This window comes from Syzygium oleosum, unplaced genomic scaffold (assembly GCF_021117445.2).
Source record: "Syzygium oleosum isolate NSW1041296 unplaced genomic scaffold, Sole_v2.1 Sole_v2.04, whole genome shotgun sequence".
Classification (NCBI taxonomy): domain Eukaryota; kingdom Viridiplantae; phylum Streptophyta; class Magnoliopsida; order Myrtales; family Myrtaceae; genus Syzygium; species Syzygium oleosum.
This window is the reverse complement of record NW_026607488.1, coordinates 4,083,961-4,099,081: the sequence shown is the minus strand read 5'-3', so window position 1 is coordinate 4,099,081 and position 15,121 is coordinate 4,083,961. Positions and strand designations below refer to the sequence as shown.

At 40.0% G+C, this 15,121-nt stretch overlaps 1 protein-coding gene across 2 annotated transcripts; it reads left to right on the top strand.

Moving 5' to 3' along the window:
• The first annotated feature begins 3,593 nt into the window (after nt 1-3,593).
• Nucleotides 3,594-13,147, top strand: LOC115674326 (disease resistance protein L6-like). Of its 2 annotated transcripts, none has more exons than XM_056310923.1 (5): nt 3,594-4,146; nt 6,231-7,335; nt 7,501-7,782; nt 7,871-9,298; nt 11,179-13,147. In XM_056310923.1, exons 1-5 carry the CDS (start codon nt 3,644-3,646, stop codon nt 12,694-12,696), a joined length of 4,836 nt encoding a protein of 1,611 aa, XP_056166898.1. In that variant the 5' UTR covers nt 3,594-3,643; the 3' UTR covers nt 12,697-13,147. The 2 variants fall into 2 exon arrangements, with proteins under 2 accessions (XP_056166898.1, XP_030452545.2); XM_030596685.2 differs by having other exon boundaries at nt 11,170-13,147.
• Nucleotides 13,148-15,121: the final 1,974 nt, after the last annotated feature.

The following is a 15,121-nucleotide window of genomic DNA, read 5'->3' as shown; positions in this document are numbered from 1 at the left end:
GCAAAATCATGTAGTAAACGTACTATTCAAACATATTGTTTCGAGAGGAGGTGTCTGTATTTATTTTATCTAAAAGAATATTCGTCTTAACTACTTCTAGATATGTGAAGAGGAGTGTATATTCAAATGTATTATTTCGAAGAGAGGTGTCTATTCATGCAAATGTTAAGAACAAGCTATTTAAAAAATGCATACCATCTAAACATTTTTGGAGAAAAATATTCTCTCATGCAATAATAAAGTAACTAATACCCCGATTGTCGGAGCTATATGTCTTAGATCGGAGGAATAAGAAATTTGAGAGTAGCATAACAAATATAGTGTTTCCAAAACAAAATAATCTAAAAAACCATATGTCTGTTTAAAGTATAAACACATCATTCTGAATAGAGGTGTTACTTCAGTGAATGAACTATATAAAATAAGCAATTATTTCTATTTCAACTTTCAACCCAACATTAAGTGCTTGGGTATTTTTCTCTCTATGATCGGAGGAACCCTAGAAATCATGACAAAGAGACTACTAAAAGAAAGTAAGATAAAGTACGATTAGAAAAAAGAGAGGAGATGTATGTTTTAATGTACTGTCTCGAAGAGAAGCATATGTTCGTACAAATGTGCATTCTATGTTGAAATAAGTAAAACTATATGTTGAAGAGAAGATTTCATCTATATATATGAAAGATGTAAAAAGATCAATTGTTAAGGATTTGGCAAATAAATTCATCTTCTATTATTCCATATTTTATAAAAAAAAATGTTTATTTTTCATTGTAAAAAATGGGTGATCGTTGGTAAATAATAATGGTGATTCGAAACTGACTGACCAAGTTTAAGAAGAATATAAAAAAATATGAAGGTAGAAAAAGGAAAAATTGAATTGGACACTTCAGCAATGGTTCTCTTCTTTTCTCTCTCGTCTAGTCACACTTTCTTGCTCTCTAGCTTTTCCTTTGCGCGTGCTTTAATCTTTTTCTTTTTTTCTGCGCAAGGCAAAAGTTTACCTTTGCTCTTTCCCAAAGGACAGATCATCCAAGCAAAACGAGTCAGAAATGTTCAATAAGGATTACCAATTTTCAAAGTGAGAATAAAATTCACACCGAAAAATTAAAAGGATAAGACTACTTGAGAGTACGAAATTATGAAAAAACCGGCTGGCATTTTGTCACATTAGAGGAAGATTAATTAATTAACAGGTAAAATCCAGCTCTGTTTTCTCTTCTTCCCCAGTGCACTTCCCTCGAAGTCGACAATAGAAAAATCAAATCCCTCCTAACACTTTTGACTTTTAACTATTCAATGTTTTCGGGATTTAGTTCCTCTTCTCCACCATGTTTTAGCTACCAGAACCATATAAACGAATCCATTTTACTGCATTCTGTTCACGTCCTGGCAATTGTATAAAAGAGACAAACCAAGACAAACCTTCCTTGCTTGGCATTGCCTTAAACGACATGTGAAAAATAACTCGTCCAACATTTAATTGTTAGAAACTGTCTCCCAAAAGAAACTTTAGGAGCACGTTGAAGAGCTAAGAATTTTTAATGCAGGGATTCGTTCTTTTTGGGAGGCTTAAACCTGGACATGTGAGGGCACGTGATTATTAGGGTTGCAGTCGCAAAATGACTAGGAGTATTAGGATTCTGTACATGCATATTGGCCTTTTTTTGTTTTCCTTGTGTCCACTTCCTGTGTTCTAGGACAATTGAAGACTAATCATTAATCGTTATTTGTGGCACACTTCTTCTAATACCCGCCACATTACAGAGATACGTGGAGGAAGAAGAGAGAGATGAACTAACCCCAAAATTATTGCGAAAGGTTATAATGAGATAGGCTTGTTTAGTTTTGATTCTTTGCATATGTACAATTTTCGACAAAATATTTAGTGAGTATGTTATAGTTTAATGCAAAATGTCTTCCCTAAAACAGTCAGTACTGTTTAAAAGTAGCCGCTAAAGTTTCAAAGCTTTAGAAAATATCATTCTTGAAATTGTTCTCCATAATGTCGTGCCATGCACAGGCTATTGGCCTTATGTAAGTTGATCGAAAAGTTTTCTCATATGCACCAAAAAATAAGGATAAAGACATTGGGAGTCCTTACTGCAAAATGTTTTGTTAGGCCCTTCAACTATTGTCAGTATAGCAATCATCGATTGAACAAACCGGGAGCTGCGACTGACGACTGACAACGAAGTAGTATGGTGCTACTGGGGGATCACCTTGATAGGGCGGGATTGAGGCATGGAGGAGGAGAAAGAGGATGAGTTCAGAGAGTGAGGCCAGAGCTCGCGGAGGCATGGCTTATCTCCATGGACAGTGGACACCGTCGACGGTGCATTTCTTTGGGAGGAGCAGTAACCAGAGCCGGCCAATGGGTCCGCACAGTTTCTTCTCTTTTTTGCCCTTATCCCTCATTCTCTCGCTTTCATGGGGGGAAATCCAATTTTCCCAGGAATTTTGGTAATTAGTTTTTTTTCGGTCGAAGGAAAATTTGGTAATGTTTAGAACGCCTGGTGATTTGTTGGGATTATCTAGGGGTGATTGGTTCAGTCTTTGTTCTCCACACCTGAAGACGCTATATCATAAAAAGTTGTTTTCAAAATTTTAATCCGAAAAAGAAAAAGAAAAAAAAGTAAACGTCTCCATCTAAAAGTAGTTTGTTGCAATCTGGATTGCAATTGTTTTGCCTAAAGACGAATTCATTCTTCAATAACCAAATTAATTCACAAAAATCATGAGATTCATTTGGGTCCTTTTAGTTTTGTCTATAACTATACGATTGCATTCTTCGCTCACCTCTGTCCTCTCCCACTCGGTCAGGAAGCTTTTGGAGAAGTGGGAGATTGTTCTCTCCGATCTTCTTTCACAGGCTGGCCATGAACACATGCCTCTCCGCGTCCCTAAGCTTTGCCATGTGCACCTCCTTACAATCCAGCAAAGCCGCCCTTTTCAATCTTCTTCAACATGCAAGTGGAAGTGATGAAGGCCGCTGCCCTCGCCTCAGATTTGGGTGAGGGCCGCCCCCTTGCTGAAGATTTGAACTAGGGCCGCAGCCCTTGCCACCCGACTGCACTATCCTTTCCCTTCTTCTCTTGATTTTTCACATTTTTACATTTTTTAATTTTAAACTATAATTGCTCCATAAAATGCAGCATCAGCATCTCCGTTTATAATTTTAATTGAAGAATCAACTCGAACAAAAAGTATGCAGTTTATAAACCCAATTGAACAAAAAAAAAATTAAGAGACTTGATTGAATTATTTGCAATAGTTGAAGGACCGGTGCCTTTATCCCAAACAAAATAAAAGAACTTCTGATTGGCCCTTTTGGTCTCCCAGGAGTCTTTAAAAATATCCATACTTTTTAAAAAGTCCTTGCTAAAGCAGAAAGTTAGGTGGGAAATAGCCAATTATGTTTGACTATAAAGTGAGCATGCCAACGTCGCCAAGTATTTTAGGCATTGGCACTCACTTGCCTAGTTCATATCCAAAACCTCAGCTCATTTCTCATCTGGGCCTCGCCACAACCCCCTTTTTTTTCGCTTTATTGGGTGAGAGATAGCTTGAGAGATAGCTGGAAGCTCCCCCTTTTTCTTCGCTTTATGGGTGAGAGATATCTGGAAGGAATAAGCTTCCAGCTATGGCAAACTCGGAGGCCGGAACGAATAGTGATGTTGCACGTCAATCAGGAGGTGAGTATCAAGTGTTTTTGAGTTTCAGAGGACCTGACACTCGAAATGAATTTACAGACTTCCTCTATCACGGCTTGGAAGATGTCGGGGTCCGCGTATTCAGGGACGAAGATGAACTCCGTGTCGGCGAAGTGATTGGTGAAAACATTCTACGTGCTATCGACAACTCCATCATCTACATACCCATCTTCTCTCCGACTTATGCTTCCAGTAAATGGTGCCTCCGTGAGCTTGTGCACATAAGACACAACTTGTCCCGGCCGGAGGGTCAAAAAAGCATCTTTCCCATTTTTTTTCACGTGGAACCTGATGATATTAAGCTTAAGACTCAACGGTACATTGAGGACTTTTTGAGGCATGAGAAGGAGTCTCCAAAGGAAGTCGAGGCGTGGAGAGAGGCTCTTGTGAAGGTCGACGAAATCAAGGGATGGAAGGTGAAAAAGGACCAGAGGTAAAACTTTTTAAAGATCCCTACCTATTTCTTCTTTTTTTCTGTTTTAAGGAATAAAACGTTGCCCTTGCAAATGATTTCTTTTTTTTTTTTATCTTAACGGAAAATATTTGGAGCTCTTTAAGATCCCTATCAAAACCAATTTCAGATTTTGCACCCATTTTCATCTAGCACTATCACTAATTTTCGCCCCAAATGAATCTATTTACCCGCGTCATGAGAATATCAATTTTCATGTTCCATTTACAGGGAAAAGATATAAAAAAATTAGGGATCGCCTCTATGCGAACTTTATATTACAAATTTCTGAGTGCTCCTTAAGAAACACCAATCACGCAAGGAAACTAAGATTCGGTGAGGTAAAATCATGTGTAAATATTCAGTACAAGCGAGAGCTTTCTAAGAACACGTAAAGAATGACGGGGGCCTCGAGCTCTCCAGAGCTCGCTGGAGGTCCAAATCGAGGCTGCGCAACCTCGATCTGGACTGGGCCGGAGGCAATGATCGTTGCCAACCTCTGATCTGAGGTAGGCGATGGTGCGAGACCTCTGAGTGGGGTGGCCGCGCGCTCAGGGTGGTCGAGAGAGAGAGAGAGAGAGAGAGAGAGAGAGAGAGAGAGAGAGAGAGAGAGAGAGAGAGAGAGAGAGAGAGAGAGGACACACGGTGTAGGGGGTGCCAGAACTTCGCGCCGGTACGAGCATTGGATAAAAAGACTGGCCAAGAACAGGCAGTGGCTAAAGGTCGGTGGTAACAGGTCGAGGAGAGTGGTGAGGGTAATTTTGATAAATAAAAAATGGCAACTGGATTAATATTAGGGAGACAGATGCAATTTGTAAATTATGAATTGTAGAGAAGAAAGTTGATAAGTGGGGGAAATGGTTTTGCAATTTCTCCTTATTATTTTTCTTTTCACCTTTCTTCAGGGTTGTCTTAGGCAAATGAAAACCCTTGATATAGTAATCACCCCTCTAATCTAATCGAATCCAAGTAATAACGGTGGAAATGGCTCATTAGCCTATCATCATTCATCAATAAAAACACATAATTTAGCTTTCAATTGATAAATTTAAATGCAATATATGGTGAATTAACACCTAGTATGCATTATTACAGCATTGTGGGCGGCTCATTACCTTCACCAGTGTAAATGAGCCTTTTTTTTTTTTTCACAATTTGGAGTTGGCAATCTCTTATGCTTTTGGGTTATGTAGTCAGATGCGACCAACATGTCGAATGATAATGTTGGATTTTTAACCAAAAGATGGAGTTTTTGGAAAGCAAACTGATGACATGGCCTCTGCATTTTGTTTTTATATTGATAAGGAAGTCCACCATAGATAGGTAAATTCCGAAACAATGACTCATCTTACTAACTCTATGAACCAGGAAAGGTGTAAGCCAAAGTCTAGTTAAGTGGCCCAAACATAGGAATGCATTGACTTGATGGTGTAGAGAATCAAACCTCTGTTGTGCACCTGAACCACACACATATCTTCATTCTTTAACCACCAAACTAAACCCATGGGAGTGGGGTTTCTCGATCTTCAATTTTGAATGAATCTTAATGTGACACAGCTCTTTAAATGCCATTATAGTTGACATAATCAGATCCATAGAAGACTTACGTGCATAAGTGAAGCCATACAAATTACTACAGTAGCTACACTGCCGATAGTTATAAGTTTCGGGATTATATTTTTGTTCACCAAACTGCAGTGTTTAATGGATAACGCTGCATTTGTCTACACTATCTTGGTTCACGATTCTCCTATTACTAGTGCGGAAATTTTTCCTAGGTTTACCTATAAATGCCGAAATTTTGCTAATGCACTGTATGATAGCCACTTGGCAACTTTTCCATAATGTAAACCAATGCTATAGTCTTCAGAAATTTCTATAATTATATATGAAAAACATATCATGTATATTCTACTAATATAGCCTATACTGATTTTTCAGTGTATTTAGCTATAGTACGTGATGTACTTCAATCTTTTCAAGTTAAGATTTTGACAAGCCCATGGATGATGCACGGGTATGTAATTAATCTAGTTAACTAATGAAAGCGCTTTTATACATGGCAGCCAAGCATCGATTGTCAAATTAGTTGTTGAAAAGGTTTTGGGGGAGCTGAGGATAAAACAAAAATCAGTGCCTGAACATTTAATTGGACTTGATGATCAGGTAGAAGACTTAACAGAGTTATTAGATGTCAACCAACTTGATGTGCGGCTCATTGGAATTTACGGAATGGGTGGTATGGGTAAAACAACTATAGCCAAGGTCGTCTTTAATAAACTATGTTCCTACTTTGGAAAGTGTTGTAGTTTCCTAGAGGATGTTCGAGAAAGGTCGACCAAGGAGAGCATAGTCCAGTTGCAGAAAAAATTACTATCTGACATTGTTGGTTCCGGATCTGTAGAAAAAGTTGAGGACAGTGAACAAGGAATGAGGACCATTGGAGAAGCACTTTGCAATAAGAAGGTCCTTGTGGTTTTGGATGATGTTGATAATAAAGAGCACATTAAGAAACTAATAGGAAACTCCAATTTACATTTAGGATCGAGGATAATCATAACCACAAGAGACACATCTATTCTGAAAGTTGGGGGATTTAAAGGTGAAATTCAAGAGTATGAGATGATAAAGATGGATGATGCTCTTGCACTTCAGCTTTTTTGTTGGCATGCTTTTGGTAGAGACTTTCCTTTGGATGATTATCGTGGGCTTTCAAGTAAAATTGTCTCACTTATGGGAGGGCTTCCTTTGGCCATTGAAGTGGTAGGTTCATTACTTAAGGGGAAAGACGAAGATTTTTGGAAAGAGACGCTAGAAAGGTTAAGTGAAGAACCTGAGGAAAAGATTCTAGAGAAGTTGAAGATTAGCTTTGATGACCTAGAAGATGGTCAAAAACAAATTTTTCTCGATATAGCATGCTTCCTTTTCAATGAGAAGAAGACCGATGCAACTTACATGTGGGCCGATAGTAAATTTTATCCCAAAAGAGGAATTGAAGTCCTTACTAAGAGGTGCTTGATAAAGGTATTGGATAATGGTAGGTTCTGGATGCACAATCAACTAATAGACCTGGGAAGGCATATTGTCCGTCAAGAAAGTCCATTCAACCCTGGAAAGCGGAGTAGGTTGTGGGTTGCAGAAGAGGCCCTCGAAATCATAAGAACAAAAAAGGTATGTAAGAAACGTCCCTTTTCAAATGCAAGTTGCAAATGCTGAAATTAAGGATTCCTTTTTCGTTTAGGATCTTTATAATTTTTTTCTGCACATTCGCGTTGTAAAATACAGTGGTTGAAAGTTGACACACTTCTTCACATCATTGCGAAATTTCACTTGCAGTGGAAGGACAAGGTGCAAGCAATTAAGATTGACGGAGTGAATGAATCTATAGAGATTACAAATGAAGAGTTTGAAAGGTTACAAAACCTAAGACTCCTCAACTTAGGCAATGGAACTTATGCTGCGGACTTTGCAAAGTGTTGTTCGAAGTTGAGATGGATCTCTTGGCATTCTCCTAATTGGGATTTGATGGGAGACAATGTGTATTCGAATCATCTTGTTGTTTTTAAACTTCACGATACTGGCTTCATGGATAATGCAAAAGCATGGGACATGATCAAGGTAAACTACATCTTTTAATTCGATTATGATAGTCCCAGTGTATACTATGCAATGGTTCTTATACTTGACATGCCATTCATTTTTACAGAGGGCACGGAATTTAAAAGTTTTATCTCTTACTCAATGCGGTGGCATAACGAAAATCCCAAACTTCTCTAAAAGCTCTGGTTTAGAGAGGTTGACTCTTGAACACTGCGACAAGCTAAAGAGAATTGAAAGCTTCGTTGGAGATATAAAGTCCTTGATTGAATTAGAGATCGAATGGTGTGAGGGTCTTACAGATTTGCCGGAAGAAGTGGGGGCACTAGTGAAGCTTAAGCGCTTGTCATTGAGGGGATGTTCTAGGTTAAGAGAACTTCCATGCTCGCTTGGAAATTTAACCTCATTGATAGAGTTAGACTTATCAAAAACGGGCATTGCCAAACTTCCAAATTCCATGAAAGGACTATTGAAACTTGAGTCTTTTCTTTTGACAGACACGGCGATGATGGGATTTCCCAAATTCATTGAAAAGTTAAGATCATTACGCGTATTAGGTTTACCAAAAAATGGATCATATTCTCCGAGGCGTCATGTTTGGCAGCTACCTAGTGGTATCAACATGTCGGAAATTCTTGAAGAGCTAGATCTCTCTGGGCCAGATGAAATGACAGATGAAATCCCTGTTGGAATTGGAGATTTGTCTTCTTTTAAAATCCTAAATTTAAATAGCACCCAAATTTGCGAAATTCCAAGGAATATCGACATGCTTCATCACCTCCAAACACTAAACTTAAGAAATTGTCATGACATTCAGGGATCGTCGGAGCTTCCCACAAGGACAATCAACATACTTCATCAACATGCTGCATCACCTCCAGAGTTGGTTTCTTTGTCTCGCCTTGACCTAAAAACCCTCGTGCAGCTTCCGTGTTCTCTGCTGAGATTGGAATTACTATGCTCTAGCTTCAGGTGGGCAGAGTTACTTCCCTCCAGCTTGATATTGAGAAATTTGATGACTTTAGAGTTCTATTATGTTGAAGTGGAAGACATTCCACTCGATAGACTTCCGGGACTAGAGAGCTTAACTATTGACGGTTGTGAACTGCTTCAGCAATTAACCATTTCTTCGGAGAACCTAAGGCAAGCGCATGTGTCATCTTGTCCAGATCTAGTCGATATATCTATTTCTTTTTCGGAAAGTCTGGAGTCCTTCTTCGGTTTTGGGTGTGCATCTCTGGAAACAATGAATTGGTTAGATTGCATGAGAAACCTGGAGAAATTGGAAATCCAACAGTGCGCTGAACTTACTGATGTTTGTGGCCTAGAGCATCTGGTGGCTCTGAAATCCTTGAAGGTCAGAGCCTGCACGTCATTGAGAAGGTGCATCAATCCATCTTGCACAAATATACCAGATGATTGCCTGGTCGAAATACAGGGGTGTGGAGACTTTTTCAAAGATTCTACTCCGAGCGGTCCACCTGGAATGCCTTTGTTGCGTTACATATTGGAGATTCTTCTGGATACATCAAACAAGGTGCGGCATCTTCTTCATCAATATACAGTGCATGAATTGACATGTTCTAGTTTCAGTTTGATGCTATAATTTGGTAAAACAATATAAATTGCAAAAATTTTAGTACTATTGTGAAACTTACATGAACGGAAATATGTTTGTCCAATCCAACCACGAAAATTTATCAGAAAGATCTTTAAACAATATCAAATACATTAGTGTTCCTTTGACATGTTCTTTTTAATTTGAAATGTTGTTTTGTATGGACTAAATAAATACACACATAAAAGTACTATAAATTCTAATTTTTAAATTTAATTTTTGTTATATAATCGAGTGTTGGATATTATGTAATAATTGCCCTCTTAAACTTTGGCACTATTGTGCGATAACTCGCAAACTTTGAAAAATTATAAACTACCCCCACCCAAAAACAGTTTGATTTATGTTGCATCCATTAGTTTTTCAATCTATATAGCCGTTAAGTGTTACCTACAACACCTTACCAAAAAAAAAAAAAAGTGTTACCTACAACGGACTAACTCACTTTTCTTGATCGAGTTTTCTCAAGTAATTTTATTAACCACACATCATTATCTATTTTCTTAGCTTCATAAACCATGCAAAAGATGTTTTTCTGTTCAAAGCAAGTTAGTGCATTTTCGGTTGACATTTAACAGTCATACAAACGGAAAAAGTAACGATGTAACAAAAATGAAAGTTTGGAAAGTAATCTATAACTTTTCACAGTTTGCATGCTACTGTGAGTATTACCAAAATTTAGGAGGGTAATATGATATTTTCAAACTGCGAAGCTATTTCCGACCCCCCCAAAAAAAAAAGTGCGGAGCTATTGTGCATATAAGTACCTTGGACTTCCATCAAATATCTTCTGTGAAGCAATCCAAAGCCGTCAAAGAGCTAGACCTAGTTACTAAAATACTTTTTCAAAAAAAAAAAAAGAAGATTCTTAATGATCAGTAAAAATGCACGTGGAATACGCATTCTTGTATTTTGTTTGTATCTAAATAAAACAATACATATAATAAACATGAGTGGAATATGGAAGTGTAGTCTTGTGCTAGTAAAGCAAGGAATAAAAGCTAAAAGAAATTCTTATATATAAGAGGAAGATTTGCTTCCCTTTTTTGGCCAAATATGCTCTTCTCTTTTCTTTACCCACCCAAAATCCGCTCTTCTAAAGTTGCCAGTGGGGTTTTTGCACCCTAATTACTAAGGTGGCTGATTTATTTCCTTCGACTTCTGGTGTTAGATATTTGTGGCTCCTAAAGCAATCTTTGCCCCCTCTTCTGAGGTTCCCTTTTCTATTCTACTTAAACTACCTAGATTGCATATTTGTTCCCAAAGCCATCTTTCCCCCTCCCCAATCCGAAAAAACTTCTCCATTTCTTCCCTCTATATTCCCGCGTCAAGGAGAAAATCATTTTTGTTTATTTGTTATTGTGAAATTTTGTGGCACCACTGTCAACTGTTCTAAAAACTTAAGTTATTAGATGAAAGTATGGTTTAATATTTAATTACTCTAATAATTATTTTAAATGAAAAGAAACTCAGATCCATCAACTTCCTTCCTCAAAACAAAAGGACCCCGACCGGCGTAAGCAAACCCAGGCTCGCGTTTACTGATCAATAAAATTATCAAATCTTAATCCCTCAAAAAGTAAAGTAGCCCTTCGGCGACCACCTTCGTTCTTCACCGCCTTCACACTGCCCACGCACGCTTCTCCCAAACCATATAAAACTTCACGGTTCGAATGGCTGGTCCAATTCCAACCCGCCCGAAGCGTTTCCACATTCCCCGTTCAGACATATTCCATAGAACGTCTTCCCTCCGATTAATGTAGCTCACTCCATTTTCGTTTATCAATGAGGAGGTTCAGGACGAGCTCTCATGCGTCTCCCATTTCCCCAACATGGCGAATCAAGCCCCGGTGGACGAAGATGGCTCGTTTGGCGTCACTGGCAACGTGAATAACCCATTAAAGCGTCGAAGGAAGGATGAGGAAGACAAAGAAGGAGACGGAGGAGGTGGAGGAGGAGAGCGAGCCTCGTGGGGTGACGGCAATTGCGGCAGTGGTGGGTCGGTGGGAGAGAACTTGACATCGCTCGTTTTGCCCGACGAGGAAGAGAAGCACAAGGGGGAGAACTTCTTCATTGAGTCGCTGCAAGGCAAGGCCTCCCTGGAATCGAACTCCCATCAAGGGGTCCGAGCGAAGGGTGATTACTACTGCCACATTCAGGCGCTTTACGACGATGCAAACGAAATCGAGATGAGTAAGAACAAGCGCGTCAGTCAGTCAGGCGCCACTACGACGGTAGCAGCCGCAGCAGCGGAGGGTGAATCCCATGCGCTGTTGCCGAGTGTGGGCCAGCAGGGGCGTCTGTGGGTGAAGGACCGTCCGAAGGAATTGTGGGAGCGGTGCAACAGCCCGGAGTTCCCGGAGAAGGAGTTTTGGCGCAACTTCCGGATGAGCAAGGCCACGTTTGACTTTATCTGCAACGAGCTCGACGCAGCTGTCACAGAGAACTCGATGCTGCGGGAAGCGATCCCAGTGCGACAGCGTGTGGCAGTGTGTGTGTGGCGGCTCGCAACAGGGGAGCCGCTCCACCTCGTGTCGAACAAGTTCGGCCTCGGCATGTCGACCTGCCACAAGCTCATCCGTGAGGTCTGCTCCGCAATTCGCAAAGTCCTCATGCCTAAGTTCCTTCAGTGGCCTGATGAGCACCGGCTTGCAGCAATCAAGGATGAGTTCGAGGCAGCATCAGGCATTCCGCTCGTGTGTGGGGCAATGTACACGACCCATGTGCCGATCATTGCCCCGAAGATCAGCGTCGCCTCGTACCTGAATCGGCAGCACACGGAGAGGAACAAGAAGACGACGTACTCGATCACGGTTCAGGGCGTGGTCGACCCGCGGGGCGTGTTCTTGGATGTGTGCATCGGGTGGCCTGGGTCGATGACCGACGACCAGGTCCTCGAGAAGTCGGCCCTGTACCAAAGGGCCGGCAGGGGGCTATTGAAGGACGTGTGGGTCGTCGGGAACCCTGGTCACCCTCTAATGGACTGGGTCCTCGTGCCCTACACGCACCAGAACATCACGTGGACGCAGCACGGGTTCAACCAGAAGCTCGCGGAGGTCCAGGGCGTGGCACGGGAGGCCTTTGCACGGCTCAAGGGGCGGTGGGCATGCCTGCAGAAGCCGACGGAGGTGAAGCTGCAGGACCTGCCTGTCGTGCTCGGGGCGTGCTGCGTGTTGCACAACATTTGCGAGGCGAGGAACGAGGCGATGGACTCGGCACTGAGATTTGAGATCTTCGATGATGAGATGGTGCCCAAGAACCCGATCCGGTCAGCCAACGCCGCGCACGCGCGGGATCAGATTGCTTACAATTTGTAGGATTGGAGTGTGGCTAATTAAGTAGTTTGTTCTTTGCTCCATAGATATTTGATTCTGATTGATGATCTTTATTATTATTTTGGATGTGTGGCATGGATTTAATTCAGGCTTGGTACTTCGATAGTTTCTAACATACGGAATTCATTGATGGATACACGTTTCTGGATGGTAAGAGGAAAATGGTACTTCGATAGTTTTTAATAGTTGACTCAATCCATTGCTAGCTGTTCCAATTCACACCAGAATCAAATATTATCTCTAGCTCGCACCAAAATCGGAGCACAATCAGAATGTCCTCATGATTAGCAATCTGAGATTGATAACGTTATCTTCAGCTCGCACTAGAATCAGAGCACAATCAGAATATTTGCATGATAAGCAATTCAAGATTGATTCAAATGTTATCTTTACCGGTGATTACCAATTATGATGTTAATATTTATTTATTGAGTTTCTTTCTAAGTGTATATATTGTAATACACAATTCAAAAATAAAAATACGTAATTCTTATATCTTTTATATTCTTTGTTTTCTTTGTGCATTTCCATTTCTATCTTGGTATTAGATAAGAAAAAGGCAAAAGCCCTCGATCCAAATATGAGTTACTCAAATTCCTCCTCTCTCGAACAAACTACCAGTCAACAACACTAGCCTTCCGCTACAACTACCACCACACCCACTACTCTTGTCGCAGCTATTTCCGATCTTCTCTCTTCTCCATCCTTCGGAAAATGCCTAGATGGAATAAATTATGTGATTTCAGGCACACGGATCTTTCAATATTTTCAAGCTCTTGAACTAATTTTTGTAGTAGACAGCACCGAAACAGCACCACCTATCCACCTTTCTCAGCCAGACCCACAAAATCTTGGCCAATCCAAACTCCCTCCCAATTCCGCCTACAAAGCCTGGCGCATTCAGGATCAAACAGCCCTTGGCTAGATCCTAAATATAGTGACAAGTCCCATAGTAGCACAACTCACCGTCCATAAAACTTCTGCATTAATTTGGTCCTACCTGACCGATGCATACGCTTCATCGAATTAAAAACATTCGTTCCAACACCTCCCTGCAAGATAAGGATGAACAAAGACTACTCCCCTTATACCTCCCAATCCACAAGAACATTAAACACTTGATGTTAGGGACGTACCTTGTCTCCTTGCTACAAAGCAAAAAATATTTTTGCAAAAAGAGAAAATCCAACCTAAGTCCACTAAGAATTTTCAAAGTCCTCAATGGAGTCGCCAAGCTGTCACGACCTCCCCGAAGATGAACCACTTAGGGGTTGGCTAATGGATTATTAAGTTAACACCTAGTTCGGGCTCTTCCAAGCCTATACCAATTTGCAAATAAGATTAAAGTTAATTTGGCATGCCCAATCAATTCATTTAGGAGTTGCCACTAATCTATTTTTTGTGAGCCAATTAGAAACCCAAGTAAAGTATCGGGAGATTTACTTTATTTTTACAAATCAGAGATTATGGATTCGGAAACTTAATTACGCAAAATTACTGTAATTTTCTTTCGGTACCATTTTCTTTTATTTTGGAAAAAAATTGTTGTAGGCAACTATGATTGATTTTAAGTTTATCTATAAACATATGAGGTGATCATGCGGGTGCGCAACCATTAATGTAACACCCAAGAAAGCAAAGCAATAAATAAATATCTAGAACAAGGAGGAATTTACTTACCTCGAAGCAAAGCAATTCGCAACTATTAGTGTCGTGACCGATCTCCAGGTTTCAAAGGTCTCGCTTGATATGCGTTAAGTCTAGGTCTATGACTTAACTCGGGCTCTCCCCAGCCCATACCATATCACGAATCGTGATTTAGGTTTTTAACCTGTAAGTGATTTTTATCTAGAAATCGCCACTAATCAATTTGGGATGGGCCGATTAGAAACCCAAGTAAGGTGATGGGAGAATCACCCTACTTCTACAAACCAGATATTAAATGAGTCTGGGGACTTGGTTACACTAGTTAAGTGACTAGTGCCCTTTCGGTACCTTTCATTCTGTTCATTTCAGAAAAATATATATCAAGCAGTTTGGATTGATTTTAGGACCTATCTCCTAACATGTGATGTGATCAAGCGAGTGCATAATCATTAACGATTAGCAGTCAAGATAGATATGCAGCCTAAGGTTTTAATCCTAACTAAGGCGATGACATTCAAAACATGACATTTTATGCAATTTATTCTAATTAGAAATAACATGTATAATAATAATACAACTGTAGTAAAGATAACATGCAAAATCCCCTATAGGCTTATCTGATTTAAATATGATTATTAATCAAATAATTCACACAATTTAGGAAAATATTCAAAAATACTAATTTCTAGACTATTGCCTAATTTCAAAAGAAATTTTAAAAAATTATTTTAAAAAGTGAAATAGATATTGCCTAATATCT